The 18,911-nt window shown below is 44.0% G+C and overlaps 1 protein-coding gene, 4 non-coding genes and 1 pseudogene across 5 annotated transcripts; 4 read left to right on the forward strand and 2 right to left on the reverse strand.

Annotated features, from left to right (window-relative positions):
• Nucleotides 1-1,907: 1,907 nt before the first annotated feature.
• Nucleotides 1,908-4,354, reverse strand: LOC144528159 (odorant receptor 131-2-like; annotated as a pseudogene).
• Nucleotides 2,275-2,363, forward strand: trnay-gua (transfer RNA tyrosine (anticodon GUA)). The gene is given in 2 exon segments: nucleotides 2,275-2,311; nucleotides 2,328-2,363. It is a non-coding gene; the product is annotated as a tRNA-Tyr (tRNA).
• Nucleotides 4,355-5,347: 993 nt separating the features above from the next.
• On the forward strand, nucleotides 5,348-5,420 carry trnav-cac (transfer RNA valine (anticodon CAC)). The gene has a single exon. It is a non-coding gene; the product is annotated as a tRNA-Val (tRNA).
• Nucleotides 5,421-6,111: 691 nt separating this feature from the next.
• On the forward strand, nucleotides 6,112-6,184 carry trnav-aac (transfer RNA valine (anticodon AAC)). The gene has a single exon. It is a non-coding gene; the product is annotated as a tRNA-Val (tRNA).
• A 526-nt stretch (nucleotides 6,185-6,710) lies between these two features.
• trnav-cac (transfer RNA valine (anticodon CAC)) lies at nucleotides 6,711-6,783 on the forward strand. The gene has a single exon. It is a non-coding gene; the product is annotated as a tRNA-Val (tRNA).
• A 4,594-nt stretch (nucleotides 6,784-11,377) lies between these two features.
• LOC144528160 (odorant receptor 131-2-like) lies at nucleotides 11,378-12,364 on the reverse strand. Its single transcript, XM_078266635.1, has one exon. It carries the CDS (start codon nucleotides 12,362-12,364, stop codon nucleotides 11,378-11,380), a length of 987 nt encoding a protein of 328 aa, XP_078122761.1.
• Nucleotides 12,365-18,911: the final 6,547 nt, after the last annotated feature.

The raw sequence follows: 18,911 nt of genomic DNA on the forward strand, positions 1-18,911 counted from the left end.
TCGGAGCCTAAAGCAAGACAATTAAAGGTATGCCCCGGTCCTGTAGCCACACAGTGATGTTGGTTTTTGCAAAATTTGTGTTTCTTTTCAACTTTTGTTGCCGTTTGCCACATTTCGGACGACATAAAGCCCTACAAAAGTCAGCAAGAAGTTCCTTAGCCATCATAGAATTAAGTAAATCAAGCAAGACAATGATTACACTTTTTACAACATCTTGTTTCACAGCCTGAATATGAAAAAAATGGTTTTGTGAAAATTCTGGAAAGTCGGAAAGTCTATCTATCTGGGTTTTGTTTGGACTCAAGCTGTTAGATTAGCTACATGATTGTGTGTGGTGTGTGTAGGCTGCGTATGTGTGTCCTTTCTTCTATAGTGATGGAAACACAATGCTATAGAGAAGGAGAGTGATGACGTGTTAATGGCCCATCATCGCCAAAAACGATACAGACGCTCTTGGATGTCCTGTTTGGCACTTATCGTACCCTCTAACTGTGTGTATGCCTTTCGATAGTTCAGTTGGTAGAGTGGTGGAATGTAGGTTGGTAAAATCAGATATCCTTAGGTTGCTGGTTTAATTCCAACTTGAAGGATGGAATTATGGTTGCTGCCCAATGTGTTTCCATTCAGAATGGAAAGATGTCAAGGGACTCATTTTTAGATCTGTTGTCTTTATTGCTTCATTTATTCGGACAAAAGAACACTTGACTTAAAGCGTAACTCTCGCCTAAATGCAACCTAGGGTCTTTTTGTGAATGTACCCGAGTCAAACTTTCATTTAAAAGCATATTTAGGACGGAATTGCCACTTTTAAGACCGTATTTACCGTATTGTCGTTTTTCGGTCAAATGGCCTTTTGAATGGGAGTGCTAGGGGCACTTTTATGCTAGCCTCAAAATACCTAAAAAACCTTTCTTTTCAGTAAACTCTGGGTACACAAACAATGTTGTCAATGCTTTCGTTAAGGTGTAGAGACCCTGGTGATACTTCGAGCAAAGTTTCATGTTGTGTCGGGACTTCTTAGTGATTTAAAAATAGCTATTTTAAGGCTAGCATAAAAGTGCCCCTAGCACTCCCATTCAAAAGGCAATTTGACCGAAAAACGAAAATACGGTAAATCTTAAAAGTGGCGATTCCGTCCTAAATATGCTTTTAAACAAAAGTTTGACTCGGGTACATTCACAAAAAGACCCTAATTTGCATTTTAGCGAGAGTTACGCTTTAATAACGTTGTACCAGTGTTAAAGGTGCACTATGAGTTCCTGCATGGACACTTCTGTTGACTTTCCAAGTGAATTTCAAACAAAACAGAGCAAGCTCGCCCCTCCCCCCATGTTTCTGTAACTGTCATGACTAATTGACTAACTGTAACTAACACCAACCATCTTGTCGGTGATTGGTGTGAGTGGTTTGTTGTATTTTGGTGCACAGCCTGTGCCTCTAGTGTTTGTTTGACGTTTACGACGCCTGTGTTGTCTCCCGAGACCGGACTTTTTCACAGTATTCGGGTTGGGGGGGGCAGGCAGCTAGCGGAACAAGGAGACAAGGAGATTTGAGACAAAAATGAAAACTCATAGTGCACCTTTAAACAGGTGGCTCACATGAACCTCCAAGGGTTTGGATGGCAGTGTGAAAATATTTCTTTTCTAAAAGTAGATTGTAAAATAGTACATTTTAAAAGTACACCAGTTTTGTGTGGACTCAAGCTGCTGGATAAGCTACATGATTGTGTGTCATTTGTGGATTCTGCATATGTGTGACCTTGCTGCCATAGAGATGGAAACGCAATGCTATAGAGATGGAGAGTGATGACGTGTTAATGGCCCATCATCGCCAAAAACGATACAGACGCTCTTGGACGTCAGGTTTGGCACATATCGTACCCTGTTAGCGTGTATTCCTTTGATAGCTCAGTTGCTAGAGCGGAGGCCTGTAGGTTGATAATAGCAGGTTTCCTTAAGTTGCTGGTTGAATTCCTGCTCAAAGGAATATTTTTTTCTAAAAATGAATGGAAAAATAGTACATTTTACACAGCTAGGAGTTCACCAGTTTTGACTGATACATATGCTATAGAGAGTGATGATGCATTAATTTCCCATCAGCACAAACAAAGGACACATTTGGTAGCAATGAAAAATGAAAATATTGTTAAATACAAAAAAGGGGCTCTGCAGAAAAGGTTTGGGAACCACGGCATTACACATCCAGTTAAAAATGATACGGACGCTCTTGGGCATCAGGTTTGGCACTTATCGTACCCTTTCAGTGTTTCTTTCACCTTCGATAGCTCAGTTGGTAGAGCGGAGGACTGTAGGATGATAATAACAGGTATCCTTAGGTCGCTGGTTCAATTCTGGCTCGAAGGATGTTTTTTTCGTTGCTGCCCAATGTGTTTCCATTAACAATGGAAAGATGTCAAGGGACTCGTTTTTTATATCAGTTTTGACTGATACAGATGCTATAGAGAGTGATGATGCATTAATGGCCCATCAGTGCAAACAGAAGGACGCATTTGGCAGCATGTAAAATATTTGTATCTACAAAAAGGGTGCCCTGCAGTAAAGATTTGGGAACTACTGCATTTCATCAAAAAATACAATTAATACAATTTAATGAATTCCTTCAAAGTCTTCTCTACATATATTATATGAGTTTAGACAGATATGAATGTAAACTGCAACTTGACTGGTTGGTGGAGGGGAACAAACATGAGGCAGTAATTCTAGTTTTTGCATAAAAAACAGCACATTTGCAATAGTAATTCACATTATTTTATTCTACTTAACAGAAACATTAATATATACAGTAGGCTATAAACTTCATCGTGAAGTGCTGCAAATCCCACATGAATGTTTTTAAAATAAATTCCTTTTACATCTTATTCCATATAATAAATAAGAAAGAAATAATCTAAAATTTAAGATTGTATTTCTATGGAAGAATGTAAGTAAGTAAAATGTATTTGCAGAGCGCTTTTCACAGATAAAAATCCCAACGTGCTTTATATAAAAAATAAATAGAAGATGATACATAATAAAACAGTACACAATGTAAAAGTAATATACAATAAATAAAGTGCTGACAGGTCAACCAAAAGCCTGTTTAAAAAGGCTTTAACTGATTTTTTAAAAGGGTCCACAGAAACAGCAGACCGTTATGGGTGGAGGCAGAGCATTCCACAGTCTCTGTGCTGCATACTCACAAGATCGATGGCTACGGGTCTTAAGACAGGTGAGATGAACAGTCAATAGATTTAACATAACTCTAACATTGGACTACCCTTAGGAAGAGATATCTTTGGACGGGAGAAACAGTTTAGGTGACCAAAAACTGTTACAATGTAAATATGGACATGCAATGTAAGACACACTTGAGAAATGTGCATTTCATGTATCCTAGGTTGAGACCTCAGCCTTGACTACAATGACTGAGTTTCAGTCGACAACATAGATAGCATATGAGGATGGGTCTGATGGTCTGGTCTCTTATGCCATAGATAAGAGCACTTAGACACCTGGGAAATATGACAATACACACATAAAAAACAATCTGAATGCGCACCATTACTTTCTTTTGTAGGACCTTTGACATAGCTATAAGCAATGGGGTGTATATAGTTGAAGAGAGACTTAGGCCCAGCTGCCCCAGATGCAGCAGCAGTGTATTACGAGCCTTTTGTGCTGAAGCTTTGTCTGTGGAGGCTGACCTGGCTGCTATTATCACACCAATATAGGAGGAAGTGACTGCCACACCTGCTGATACAAACAGAAAATAGGTGAACACTTTGTCATAAATATCAGACATCTGGCCAAGTAGCATGTTTTCTCTGGCACAAAAAACTTTCATCTGCAGGCTCTCCAGGTTTTCAAACGGAAAATCTAACAGTAAAATAACTTTTGTGAGGACATTTAGTGAATTGAAAACCCAAACCACAATGATAGCCACTTCAGTGTTTCTGATGGTGATGATGGTAGAGTGCCTCAGTGGGTAGCACACAGCTACATATCTCTCCAGAGACATCACCACCAGTGTGAGAGGAGAGATTTCATTTGTGAGATCAGAAAGCATGGTGAGAACACCACATAAAGGATACATCAGCCTAATTCCACAAGCAGCCAGTATGTATAGTAACTGACTCAGTGCCAGCTGTACAGTGTCTGCAAAAAGGAGGTTAAACAGAAGAATGTAACGTGAGGTCTCACAGAACACAGTTTTACTCCTCAAGGTGAATAACATGGTCCCATTAATGAAGAGAAAAACACAGCATGGCACAGTAGTAAGAGTACAATATAACGCTCTTTCCAGTAACCCCTTGTCCAACAGTGATGTTGGTCTGAGATTGAATTGCATTTGCCATCTTTAAAAAGCATTGAAGAGACATAAAATGTTGAACCCAAAATCAAAATTAAATGGACGCTGTTCAATTTGTATTCCTACAACAGTGCAGAGATGTCATCTTTACAGCAGAAAATGCCACTGAGTTCACATGCAAAACCCCAAATCATCCACATACTTTCAGCAGGGTAGAGGCCCAGCTTGTTTCTGTGTGAGCAGAGCTGGTCTGCAGAGTTTACCTTTCCTCTTCCCCTTGTTTATAAGCTCTGTCCCTACCTGACGTGTCTTGACACAATCACGTCAGCATTGTTAAATTATTAATGGGTGATTGGGTAATTTCTGTATCTTCACTTCCTCAATTTTCTGATCTACTACAAAGCAGATGCAAATACTTGGAATACACTTGGAGTAATCACGAGGAACATGGCCATGATAATATTACAGGTCAACACTAATGATCGCCACTTAGTTACCATTTATTGTTTTATATCAACCTTGCAGATTTTTTCCTTCGCTGGGACAGCTGAGAGGGAAAGTGAGCGTCTCGTCTGACAGCAAAGATTGTTTGTTATTTTGGGTCTGATGGTCTGGTCTCTAATTCCATAGATGAGATAACTCAGACATCATGGGAAGATCATAATACACACATGAAGGAAAATTTGATTGCACAGTGCTGCACCAGACACAGCAGTAGTGTGTTAGGAGCATTTTGCAAGTTATGAAGGAACAACCTCCTGTAGGTGGCAGTCAAAACAGAAAGTGTTGCGTATCTTAGTAACAGTTATACCGATTAACACTTGTTAAAAACTTGACACACTTGTTCCCAAGGTTCCCAACTGCTCCACTGAGGCGCTGCCAAATATGATGTCAATCAGGCACTAGGTGGCACTGTTTTAAAACCATTTCGCAGAGGAAGTGGGTACATTATGTCTAGAAAACTACTGTGTTATATAGATGTTAATATACAGTTTAATCATATATTTATTGAAATACGTCATCTTCTTTCAACATGTCAGTTTCCGTAGTGTAGTGGTTATCACGTTCGCCTCACACGCGAAAGGTCCCCGGTTCGAAACCGGGCGGAAACATTGTTTTCCACTTTACTTTATTAACACTTGCAATCATCTCAACAGCTGCCACAATATATTCATCAAAAATCTAATAACAATATGAACAGCAGTCTTCATTAAGGCAATATAAGAGTAACAATGACTGTCATACAAATATTGGTCACAATGTTAAAATAATAGCAATTCTTAACTGAAAAGCCATCTGTACCTGTTCTATTGAATGCAGGCTATTAACACTGCTGAGTGAACAAAAAAGGCTCCAGGATTAACCAAGCCTGGAATGCCACAGAATAAATCTCCATTGCAAATTATGTGCCACGGCTTTCATGAAATCGAGTTAAGGCTAAATTCAACCAGGATATCTGTAAAAATCCCGGCTTAATCCGCTATCTATGATGGATACAATACAGTACGTGACCATGAAAGTGGAGCTTCCTGTATGTTCCTGAACACATTAGGCTTCATGGAGGTTCCACAGTGTAGTGGTTATCACGTTCCCCTAACATGCGAAAGGTATGTCTTAGCAGCAGTTATTCCGATTAACATGAAACTTGACACGCTTGTCCCCCATGCTCCACTGAGGCTCTGTGCCAAATATGAAGTCAATCAGGCATTAAGTGGCACTGTTTTAAAACCATTTTGCAGTTTAATCATATATACAGTTTACTCATATATTTATTGAAATACGTCATCTGTTTTCTACATGGCAGTTTCCGTAGTGTAGTGGTTATCACGTTCGCCTAACACGCGAAAGGTCCCCGGTTCGAGACCGGGCGGAAACATTATTTTCCTTTTGCTGTGATTCATGTTATAACTTCATATTTAAATGTAGCTTCCTGATTCTTTCTTGGACAGAGAAAGTAATAACTGTCATTTTCAAGCTGAATTTTCGATGCATCCCCAAACTTATAGGCTTATAGGCAAAGATAACTGTAGGGTCTGGAACATCGTTAGTTTTTAGTAGTCTGAAAGAAATAGGAAATACATATCCGAAAGAAATGAGACGTAGCACTGTAAATGAGACATAGCACTGTAAATGCATCAACGAACAGGGCCTCCTTGTTTGGCGGCTTGTAGTATCGCTGCAGCACCTCGTGAGTCTTTGTAGGCTCAAATACTTCATGACCACATACTTTACCCACCTCTTAAACCCCCAGTGTGACCAGTGCCCATATTTAGCCTCTGTGTGCTAAAAATGCTTCTGTACCTCGCTGTGCTAAAACCTAACAACCTAACGTTAGCTGAGAGGCTAAATGTTCAATTCAATCATATATTTATCAAAATACGTCTATAATTTTTAAAATGGCAGTTTCCGTAGTGTAGTGGTTATCACGTTCGCCTCACACGCGAAAGGTCCCCGGTTCGAAACCGGGCGGAAACATTGTTTTCTGTCTGCTGTGATTCATGTTATTACTTCATATTTAAATGTAGCTTCCTGATTTTTTCTTCGATAGAGAAAGTAATAACTGTCCGTTAGAAAGAGACATGACATGTAAAAGCATTATTGTTATTTACTTATTTTTAAGTAAAGATCAAATCTGATCTAACTTAAAGTTTCTCTCTTAATTTATTTGATCAGGGATCATAATCATAATAAAATATTGACATTTTCTCTTTCGTTTTTTGTGTCCATTAATACCCTAACTGAAAAAGCAAGATATTTTACTCAGCATGTTTCGCTTTTATGTCTACAAGCTGCAAGTCTGAGCTTTTTTTTTTACATGGTTTTATATGGTTACTAGTGCAGTGCCTGTTTGAAACGCTTGCCAGTTCGGAACGGGCCAATTGCTTGGTTCCCAGTATTTTTTCCCCACAACTTTATCTTACTATAAGAGCTTCGGCATGTCCCCTTTCACACATCCAGGTATCAATGTGGCCAGGGTGGGGGAGGGAGGAAGCCCGTTTCAGCCTGCTGGAGGGGAGGGAGCCTACTGGCCTGTAATCATTCAGGCAGGTGGGTGGGCTCCTCTTGGGAAGGGGGATGACGGTTGTGGCCTTGAAGCAGGAGGGAATGGTGCTGTAGCTGGGGGAAAGGTTGAAGATGTGGGTGAGACCATCAGCCAGCTCATTAGCACATGCTCTGAGAGCCCGCCCGGGGATGTTGTCTGTTATCTTCCTCAGGGCTTTGTGTAGCTGGCCTGATGAGATAGTTGGTGAGGGGGGAGGGGTGGTCCCAGTGTGTGTGTGCCTCCTCTCTGTGCTGTGGCTGGAAGTCTCAAAGCGGGTGTAAAAGGTATTGAGGTCATCCGGCCGGCTGTCTGTGGAGCTGATGGTGCTGGTGGGTGTCCTGTAGTTTGTGATATGCTGCAGGCCTTGCCACATCCACCCAGAGTCAGCAGTAGAGTAGAAGCTATCCAGCTTCTGTCGGTACTGCCTTTTGGTCACTGTGATGGCTTTTTCAGTCCATATTTCACAGCTTTGTACGCAATCTCATTGCCTGATCTAAATGCAAGAGAGCAAGCACACAGCACTTGGCGTACCTGACTGTTTATCCAGCGCTTCTGGTTGGGAAACTTCCTGACTTATATGGTGGGCACGATGTTGTCGACACAAGTGCTCAATGTACCCAGTCACAGACTCAGCATAGTCCTGTATGCTGACAGAAGAGTCCTCCAGAGTGGCTGAAGCATGGCTGAAACACATCCCAGTCTTTCCGAGCAAAACTGCAGGGTGCGCTTAGTGTCTGGGGTCCAGAGTTTAATTTGTTGTCAGGGTTAGTTTGTTTTAGTCTTTGTCTGTAGACCACATACAGGAACAAAAAGATGTGGTCTGAGTGTCCAAAGTGGGGGCAGAATTGGTCGCATCTGTGTTCTTATAATGATGAATCCCATTGTCCTCAGAAATTCAAAATGCGTGCCATTTTATCCTAATTAGCAGGAAAACGCACCGCCAGTCCCCATTATCAGCATGAGACTGCAGGGCCATGTGCATACATTAATAAAAAAAGTAAGTTGATTAAAAGTAATTCAAGAATGCCTGAATAAAAGTCTAAACATCGTGGAGCACCGTGATTTAAACGTTAAAAAACCTCAATATTGATGGAAACAATACAGGACTTGAACATGAAAAGTGCTTTATGGAGATTCTGTTGTGTAGTGGTTATCACGTTCGCCTGACAGGCCCCAAAAGGTCCCCGGCTCAAGACTGGGTGGAAACATTATTTGCTTTTTGCTATGATTTATGCTATAACTTCATATTTACAGGTAGCTTCCTGATGCTTTCTTGGACAGGGAACGTGATAAATGTTAGAATAGACGTGACCTGTAAAAGCTGAATTTCCGAGGCGTCCCCGAACCTTTTAGTCTGTTGGGTCGGGAACGTTGTTAGTTTTTCATTGTTTACACTTGATAAAACATCAGATCAGCTTACAGTTACAATGTCTTCTATATTTTTCTTGTGACGAAATTGCGGGAGACTGAAAATTGCAATTTTTTTAGATTGTTTTGGTATAGTTCTTTAAAAATAAAACGTGTTTCTCAAATCATCATTTTATTACAGTCTCATCTCTTGTTTCTCCTGCATCTACTGTATGTGTGCATGTGAATAACTGTGTGTAGATGTTCTATGTCAACCACTCCCAAATTGTCAAAAACAGACTCACTTACTCTGTGGACAGCTGTTTATTGGGTCCATTCGGCGTTTTTTCCAGTTGACTTTATCACACAGAGAAAAAAAAGTCGAGGACTGCAGGATGGATCAATGCCGAGAAATCCGTGACACAACTGCAGGCATGCTCATTTCAGTCGGCATATGTTGGCATATTCCCCCACACTCACACCACAAGATCGTGGTTGGCTCTCATCCTCACGTCCTCAGGCTGTTGAGCGATCGCAACCTCCTCCTCCTGACGTTCTATTTCCAAAGCACGCAGCTCCTCTTCTGAAAACTCTAGTTCGTAGAGGTATGCTTCTGGATCTGTCTGAGAAGTCATCCTCTTCGTCTCTCACAAAATCCACCATGTTCATCGCCATTCACTGTCTACTGTAGGAAAAATAGCCAGCTAATATTCACGCCGTATGTTGACAGAAGTTGGGGGTTTTCAGGTGCTGCGTGATATCTCTGTGCCCGAGTAGCAGTGCTTCGGCTGTAGCCTACTTCCACCCAATATAGTCCCAAATCAATATCTGCCTAGGAAATCGTCTAGTCTTAATCTGCATTGCTATTTGTACTTGTTGTGAATACGCAGGCCACAAGAAATAATTAGGTTTTGTTTTTGTTGTTGTTGGGTCACTTTTTTCTCACGACATGCTAACCGGCAACATAGGATTCCATTCATTACGCTAAGTTAAGCTAGCGGCGGCGCTACCAGACTAAGACAATGCATGCACTGAGACAAAAATGTGTTTGCCCACCTATATAAATATAGAGGAGACGGTGAATAACCATATTTCAACAAACAGTGGCGTATTCCTTCAAATGGTCCAATCGTAGGTTCCTCACTATTAGCAGTACGCCACTCTCCTCTCATTTTCCCCTACTCTGTCTCTCTGGCATTTGGCAAACAATCAAAATGTCAAATGACAACCTGTGACCTAGACAACAATCCAAAAATTAAATTATACTCAAGCTAATGGCAACAACACTAAAATGAAGTTTGATGTGGTAAAAAACATTAGCAGTTAAACAATCACACAAACCCAGAGATTAGACAAACATATTTGTCAGTGACAACTAACGTGAAATGTAAAGAAAACTCTTGTAAATATCCATCACAGTATACAGACTTCCTAAAAAAGATTTTTAGTATTTACAGACTTTTTACAGATTTATTGAACCACATTTGTCCTTTAACATTGCACTTTTATATATTTTCTAGAACTTTGCAAACAGAATGGATTCAAGATAAACATGTTTAAATATGTAACATGCACACATTTGCACTTTAACCTTATAGTCTGCAATGTTGTTCATTTCAACATTGGCATTGCAAGTTTGTATAAATTACAACCACATCTTAGAATAAGAATAAATGTGGGAATTTTATTTAAACATTTTCAGTCGCTAAGAAATGTATTATTATTAGAGATGCACCGATAGACCGGCCGGTTTTCACGTGCTCGGCCATGGTCGAGCGGCAGGTCAGTCTGACGTATGCTGATTTCATGCTGGTCAACGCTACAATTAACTGACAACATAAGTTATACCAGTTACAGTTCTCAAGGACGCACGCACACACACGGACGCCACAGCACCGTCTCTTTCTCCTTGATTTTTCTCTTGTAGGAACCTCGTGAATTAACCTGCAACGTGTCAGCTGTTTGGACATTCTTCAGCGTGTGTGCAGAACATAACACGTTTGCAATATGCAACACCTGCGAGGAGGAAGTAGGAAGTGGAGGGACGACCCCAAAAACTAGAATCACATTTCTTTAGTTGGATATCGGACCTGAAAAGAAGGAAATGGTTCTAACGTTGCTCTTTAGATGTGTGTGAATGTCCCACCAGGAGTCATTTATATAGGTCTGTTTTATAGTGATCCATTATCTGTTCAAAACATGTTCTATTAAAGAAAAGATAGACAATAAATATTTGTGTGTGCTGTAAAGTGGTTAGAAAAAATGACATCGGAATCGGCCTAGAAAGCTGTAATCGGTGCATCTCTAATTATTATACTGACTGTTATGAGGTTGTAGTTTGCAGTGGTGTTGAAGTGGATTGCATTATATTGAGGTGTTTCTTATGTTTTGGCCACCCCGTTTACAAACATGAAGGGGGACGAATAATAAAAAGACAAACAAAATGTTTGTATCCGCTCTGTGATTCGGATCTACTTTACTTTATCCACATTTAATGGGCCCAAGCTACACCCTGCAATCAAGTCTCATGACATTAGGCCTGTAGTTTTTCCATAAAAAAAGGTAACTCACCCACCTACAGTCACATCTATTAAATAAACGTTTTTATGTCCATGAAAATGCCACTGTATTTGAAGTGCCACAATTTACATTCACAGTTTTGTTGAAAATAATATTAATCTATGAAGTGACATGCATGCTGATTTTTGCCTTCGTTGAGAAGGAACGTGAGCGTCTCCTTTGACAGCCAAGATTGTTTAGTAGTATGGGTCTGATGGTCTGGTCTCTGATTCCATAGATCAGAGAACTCAGACATCTTGGGGAGATAATAAAACACACATAAAGAACCACTTGAATGTGCACTAATAGTATCTTGTCTAGGAACTTTGAGATAGCTTTAAGCAATGGGTTGTGTATAGTTGAGGAGAGACTGAAGCCCAGCTGCACCAGATGCAGCAGCAGTGTGTTACGAGCTTTTAGAGCTGAAGCTTTGTCTGTGGAGGCTGACCTGGCTGCTATTATCACACCAATATAGGAGGAAGTGTTTACCACACTAGCTGATACAAACAAAAATGAAGTGAACGCTTTGTCATAATCATCAGACATCCGGCCAAGTAGCATGTTTTCTATGGCACAAAAATCTTTCATCTGCAGGCGCTCCAGGTTTTCAAATGGAAAATCTAACAGTAAAATAACTTGTATGAGGACATTTAGTGAATTGAAAACCCAAACCACAATGATAGCCATTTCTGTGTTTCTGATGGTGATGATGGTAGAGTGCCTCAGTGGGTAGCACTCAGCTACACATCTCTCCAGAGACATCACCACCAGTGTGAGAGGAGAGATTTGACTTGTGAGACTGATGAGCATGGTGGGAACACCACATAAAGGATATGTCAGGCTTATTCTACATACAGCCAACATGAAAAGTAACTGACTCAGTGCCATCTGTACAGTGTCTGCAAAAAGGAGGTTAAACAGAAGAATGTAACGGGATGTCTCACGAAACACAGTTTTACTCTTCAAGGTGAATAACATGGTCCCATTAATGAAGAGAAACACACAGCACGGCACTGTAGTTACAATGGAAAACAATATTGATCCCAGTATCCCCACATACTCCAGTCCAACAGTGTTGTTGGTCTGAGACAGATTTGCATTTGACATCTTTGAGAAGCATTGAAGAGACATACATTTTTAACCACTCGATGTAGTCAGACAGCAAAATCAAATGGATGCTTGTTCAGTTTGTATTCCTACAACAGTGCAGAAATATGAACTTGTTGATGTCATTGTAGCACAAAAGCACATTTACTCTTGTTCAGTTTCTTTCCTTCGATCCATCCATCCATCCCTTGGAATAGGAGAGATGCCAGGTTTGGTCACATTTATTTTGTGCAGACAGTTAGTGAGTTAGAGGCGGTGTCTGTTTCAATGGGTCTGCAGTGTGTGTATATGATCTCCATCCTCACACCCTCTCCATGTAACACCATCACATTTAGGCATGGGTAACATATGAGTAATTGGTGATGCAACTCCATCCATCCATCCATCTTCATCCGCTTATCCGGGGTCGGGTCGCGGGGGTAGCAGCTCCAGCAGGGGACCCCAAACTTCCCTTTCCCGGGCCACATTAACCAGCTCTGACTGGGGGATCCCGAGGCGTTCCCAGGCCAGGTTAGAGATATAATCCCTCCACCTAGTCCTGGGTTTTTCCCGAGGCCTCCTCCCAGCTGGACGTGCCTGGAACACCTCCCTAGGGAGGCGCCCAGGGGGCATCCTTACCAGATGCCCGAACCACCTCAACTGGCTCCTTTCGACGCAAAGGAGCAGCGGCTCTACTCCGAGCTCCTCACGGATAACTGAGCTTCTCACCCTATCTCTAAGGGAGACGCCAGCTACCCTCCTGAGGAAACCCATTTCGGCCGCTTGTACCCTGGATCTTGTTCTTTCGGTCATGACCCAGCCTTCATGACCATAGGTGAGGGTAGGAACAAAAACTGACCGGTAGATTGAGAGCTTTGCCTTCTGGCTCAGCTCCCTTTTCGTCACAACGGTGCGATAAATTGAATGTAATACCGCACCTGCTGTGCCGATTCTCCGACCAATCTCCCGCTCCATTGTCCCCTCACTCGCGAACAAGACCCCAAGGTACTTGAACTCCTTCACTTGGGGTAAGGACTCATTCCCTACCTGGAGAAGGCACTCCATCGGTTTCCTGCTGAGAACCATGGCCTCCGATTTAGAGGTGCTGATCCTCATCCCAGCCGCTTCACACTCGGCTGCGAACCGATCCAGTGAGTGCTGAAGGTCACAGGCCGATGATGCCATCAGGACCACATCATCTGCAAAAAGCAGCGATGAGATCCCCAGCCAACCGAACTGCAACCCCTCTCCACCCCGACTACGCCTCGATATCCTGTCCATAAATACTACAAACAGGATTGGTGACAAAGCGTAGCCCTGGCGGAGGCCAACTCTCACCTGAAACGAGTCCGACTTACTGCCGAGAACCCGGACACAGCTCTCGCTTGGTCGTACAGAGATTGGATGGCCCTGAGAAGGGACCCCCTCACCCCGTACTCCCGCAGCACCTCCCACAGTATCTCCCGGGGCACCCGGTCATATGCCTTCTCCAGATCCACAAAACACATGTAGACTGGTTGGGCATACTCCCAGGCTCCCTCCAGGATCCTTGCGAGAGTAAAGATCTGGTCCGTTGTTCCACGACCAGGACGGAATCCGCATTGTTCCTCTTCAACCTGAGATTCGGCTATCGACCGAACCCTCCTTTCCAGCACCTTGGAGTAGACTTTACCGGGGAGGCTGAGAAGTGTGATACCCCTGTAATTGGCACACACCCTCGCTTCCCCCTCCTGAGGTGGCGAACGGTTTTCCAGAAGTACCTTGGTGCCGACCGAAAGTCCTTCTCCATGTCTTCTCCGAACTTCTTCCACACATGCTGCTTTGCCTCTTTCACGGCAGAGGCTGCAGCCCTTCGGGCCCTTCGGTACCTTGCAACTGCCTCCGGAGTCGTCTGGGATAACATATCCCGGAAAGACTCCTTTTTCAGTCGGACGGCTTCCCTGACCACCGGTGTCCACCACGGTGTTCGTGGGTTACCGCCCCTTGAGGCACCTAAGACCCTAAGACCACAGCTCCTCACCGCAGCTTCAGCAATGGAAGCTTTGAAAATTGTCCACTCGGGTTCAATGCCCCCAGCCTCCACAGGGATGCACGAAAAGCTCCGCCAGAGGTGTGAGTTGAAAGTCTGTCGGACAGGGGCCTCCTCTACACGTTCCCAATTTACCCGCACTACCCGTTTGGGCTTACCAGGTCTGTCCAGAGTCTTCCCCCACCCCCTGACCCAACTCACCACCAGATGGTGATCGGTTGACAGCTCCGCCCCTCTCTTCACCTGAGTGTCCAAAACATATGGCCTCAGATCAGATGAAACGATTATAAAATCGATCATTGACCTTTGGCTTAGGGTGCTCTGGTACCAAGTACACTTATGAGCATCCCTATGTTCGAACATGGTGTTCGTTATAGACAATCCATGACTAGCACAGAAGTCCAACAACAAACAACCACTCTGGTTTAGATCACGCCTCTCCATGTGTCTCCATCATTACCCACGTGCGCGTTGAAGTCCCCCAGCAGAACTATGGAGTCCCCGACTGGAGCCCCATGCAGGACTCCACTCAAGGTCTCCAAGAAGGCCGAATACTCTGAACTCTTGTTTGGTGCATATGCACAAACAACAGTCAGAGTTTTCCCCCCTACAACCCGCAGGCGTAGGGAGGCGACCCTCTCGTCCACCGGGTTAAACTCCAACGTAGCGGCGCTCAGCCGGGGGCTTGTGAGTATCCCCACACCCGCCCGGTGCCTCACACCCTGGGCAACTCCGGAGAAGAAAAGAGTCCAACCCCTATCCAGGAGTATGGTTCCAGAACCAAGACTGTGCGTAGAGGTAAGCCCCACCAGATCTAACCGGTAGCGCTCCACCTCCCGCACAAGTTCCGGCTCCTTCCCCCACAGAGAGGTGACATTCCACGTCCCCAGAGCCAGCCTCTGCTGCCCGGGTCTGGTCCGTCGAGGCCCCTGACCTTCACTGCCACCCATGTGGCAGCGCACCCGACCCCAGCGGTTCCTCCCACAGGTGGTGGGCCCATGGGATGGAGGGATGTCCGCCACGTAGCTTTTTCGGGCTGTGCCCGGCCGGGCTCCGTGACAAACCCGGCCACCAGACGCTCGCTGACGAGCCCTCCATCTGGGCCTGGCTCCAGACGGGGGCCCCGGGCTTCCTCCGGGCAGGGTCACTTCATCCCTTCCTCGATTTTTCATAGGATTTTTGAATTATGCAACTCCTTTGCCATTATTTCCCAATTCCCTAGTTGGTGTCATGTTTTACACTATGGCCATGACGTCATTTATAGATTATAGTTTATATCAGAATAAGAAAAGTTTTTATTGCCACAATAAGTACATGTATGTGGTGCATACATAAACAAACAAACATTAATATCAAAGTAACAATAAATACAGAAAAACAAATATATACATAAAGTAACCGTTGCATAAGAAAAAGGCTGAATGGGTTAAGTGCAAAATTTGCAAAGAATATGAACATTTAAAAAAAAAACAGGACAAACTGAAAGCCTTTTCACTCCTGCAAAAGTCTGCACTAAGGTTCACATTTTTGTAACATTGTGTACATTTGATCCAGCTAGTTTGTGTTTCACATTGCAATGATTCGAGTGCACTAAAGAACTATACATGACATACTTACTTCTTGTCTTCATCACTTACTCTGAAATTCCACCAGGCGCAGATGCGCTGCATTCCGGCTGTGCAGTGGTTTTGTTCCGTCGTCCTGCACGCATCATACCACACTGGGAGCGCTCGGTTTTGCCTGCCCGACATGCAGATTTCGTTGTCTTTGTCATTTTTTCTAGATATTTGTGCTTGTACTGTAGCACTTCTATTTAGTCCAGTTATGAACAACACAGATTAAAGACTTGTGGCTGTGTTTCAGTTGTTTCAAGTATTGTCTTGATTGTCCGTGGTTGCTAATTTCTCCAATTTCAGATTTTTTAGGGAAAGAGCACTGATGTCGCCTGGCGAAGGCAGTATTGGAATCGCTTGTGTGTTACTTGTGAATGATAATCTCAACCCAAATGCAGGCAGACGCAGAGCCAGGAGCGGGAATGAAACAGGGTTTATTGAAAAGTACTCAAGTGGCTTGTGGCGGTTTCCGGTGGTGTTGGTTCCGGTTCGGTGTCTGGCAGGATTGGAGCGGTAGCAGGAGTCAGGTTCCAATGGCAGCTTGAGGCACAAGAAACAGGATCAGAATTGGCAAACATACATGTATACTAGCAGGTAAGGTTTTGTCTGGAGCGAGACTAACTGTGGCAGTAACGTCTATGATCTGACGCAGACTGGAGGAAGTACCAGGTATATGAAGCAGAGGTTGATTGTGGCAGATGAGAGGCAGCTGGACACCTGACTCCGGCACACCAGACTCCATTCCTGCAATTAGGACAGACAGAGAGAGAGGGGAAGAGAACAGAGTAGCTATCTAGAGGCAGCGGGCTTAACATCGTGATCTTAACCCTTGTGTTTAGTTTATTTACTTTTCTACTACGCTCGCGTTGTGCTCCCGGGACCCTCGTGTGTATCATTTCACGTCAACTGCCGCCGGCCTCGTCCTTCGGGACCCTGGTTTATTTTTTCGCTCGCTTATATATTTTCTACTACTCCCGCCTCGTCCTTCGGGTGCCGGAGACCCTGGCTTACTTTGTGAATTCATTCAGCTTCAACTGCTGCGGCCGCAGCCTTTGGGTCTCGGAGACCCCCGTTTGTTTGCTTTCATTTTCTCGCTACTACCCTCGCGACCTGGTCCTACGGGTCCCCGAGATGCTGCCTGGGTGGGGGTATGTGCGTGCGTGCCAGGGTGTGTGTGGGCGGGGTGCGTAACAGTATCTCACATCTCACACAGCACAAGTATCCCAAAGGGTTTTTTATTCAGAATAGATTCAAGGTTCATTTCACTTCATTTCACTTCATTTCACTTCATTTCAAACGCAACGTTCTCGTCGTCGTTCTCATTGTCGTTTGGTGTCAGGCCGCAGGCAATTCCAAAGTTCCCATGAGCGGACGGGACACCGAGAACGGGCGCGACTCCCCACACACGTCTGCGCAGGCTTGACACAATTATGGTAGAGTTGCCATGGTTCCGTGTGAATTCCCTTGCTACTACTTGAAACCAAAGAAGCGTTGCTCTGGTTGCTTGCAGCTCCATCCTATCTATTTATTGCGTGCAGAGGGAATTTGAATAACAACCGTTTATCCCGACCCCTCGGATTGAGCCTTGCCAATGGGGAGCTTGTCAGGCTACAAACAAATAGTAATAGTAATAATAACCACGACTACCACGACGACGATAATGATAATAGCTGCGGTGACAAATACCCCTCGAAAGGGAACCAGCTGCTCGTCCACGGTCACGTCGGGGCCCGGGTTGTAGAGGAGAGGCAGCCGCCGCTCCCACGCGTCCCACACGTCCCACACGTCTCGTATGGCCGCCAGTTTGTCCGAGGCTCGTCTTGCGGCTCTCGTCTCGCGGTCGTCGAATCGCAGCAGTCTCGAGTACGCGTGGAACCGTTTGAGCGGCATTGTGACGCCTCGTTTCGGGACCTGAACACGCCGGCGAGGAGCAGCAGCCCCAGGTAGCCGCGCAGGTCCGTGGCGTTTTCCACTCGTTGCCGCATTTCCTTAGGCCCTCGAGGTTCGTCGCGGCTAGTACGATGTCTTCTATTTGCAGTGTGACAAACAGGTCGAACGTGGAGACTACGTCGTGCAGCGATGAGTTTGCCGGCCACGGGGATGATTCGTTTCCGAGGACCATTCAATTTTGCCGTTTCTTGACAAGAACGTTTCCCTCTTCTCATCCTCTTCGTCTTCTTCTCCCATTTCTTGTCCACCCTCTTGTTCTGCGTTTACTCCTTGTTCAACTTCCTCGTCTGGGCCGTCGTCATCGTCGTTGTCGTCGCAGCAATCTTTTTCTCCGTCGTCGTGTTTGTCTCGGTCCTCTTCTGACGCACACCCGCCGGATTCGCATTCGTCGTCAGAGTCGGAGTCGCTGTGGTCGTGGTTGGCGTCTTATTCTTCTTCTTCTTCTTCTTCTTCTTCTTCTTCTTCTTCTTGAACTTGCACTATAATCATCTCAACATAGACAATCATTTCTCTTTTTTATTGCACTATTTGCACATTAACATTGTACATTTCATATTTTATATATTATTACTGTATATTTGTTTTTATTATATATGTTATATGTTTTATCCAATGGTGTGGGTGTGGCTAGGTATCAAATTACCATGTAACTCTAGTGTACATTGTTCAATAGTGTACATTGTTCAATCTGCCCCAAAAGAGACCAGTCCTAAGGACATCTTTGAGCCAATATTGAGTTATAGTCATAGCGCCACCTACTGGAAACGGGAAGTCAGCCTTGTGTGATGAAGGTCATCTGAGTTCCCTGACATTTACATAGTGTAGTGTAAACATGATATACAGCAACGTTACATATAATGTGTGTTCTCTAGCGCCCCATAGTGGACACAGATAATGGTACAAAATGTGAAATATGTATTTTCCAACGCTGTGCTCTCATGGCTGCGTCGACCGGCGACCCATTGGTACCCCCCAT

The sequence above is a fragment of the Sander vitreus genome, chromosome 13 (genome assembly GCF_031162955.1).
Source record: "Sander vitreus isolate 19-12246 chromosome 13, sanVit1, whole genome shotgun sequence".
NCBI lineage: Eukaryota > Metazoa > Chordata > Actinopteri > Perciformes > Percidae > Sander > Sander vitreus.

Bases quoted from the DNA above. Each gene is read 5' to 3' on its own strand.
- LOC144528160 (XM_078266635.1), bottom strand. From the start codon at position 12,364: ATGTCAAATGCAAATCTGTCTCAGACCAACAACACTGTTGGACTGGAG.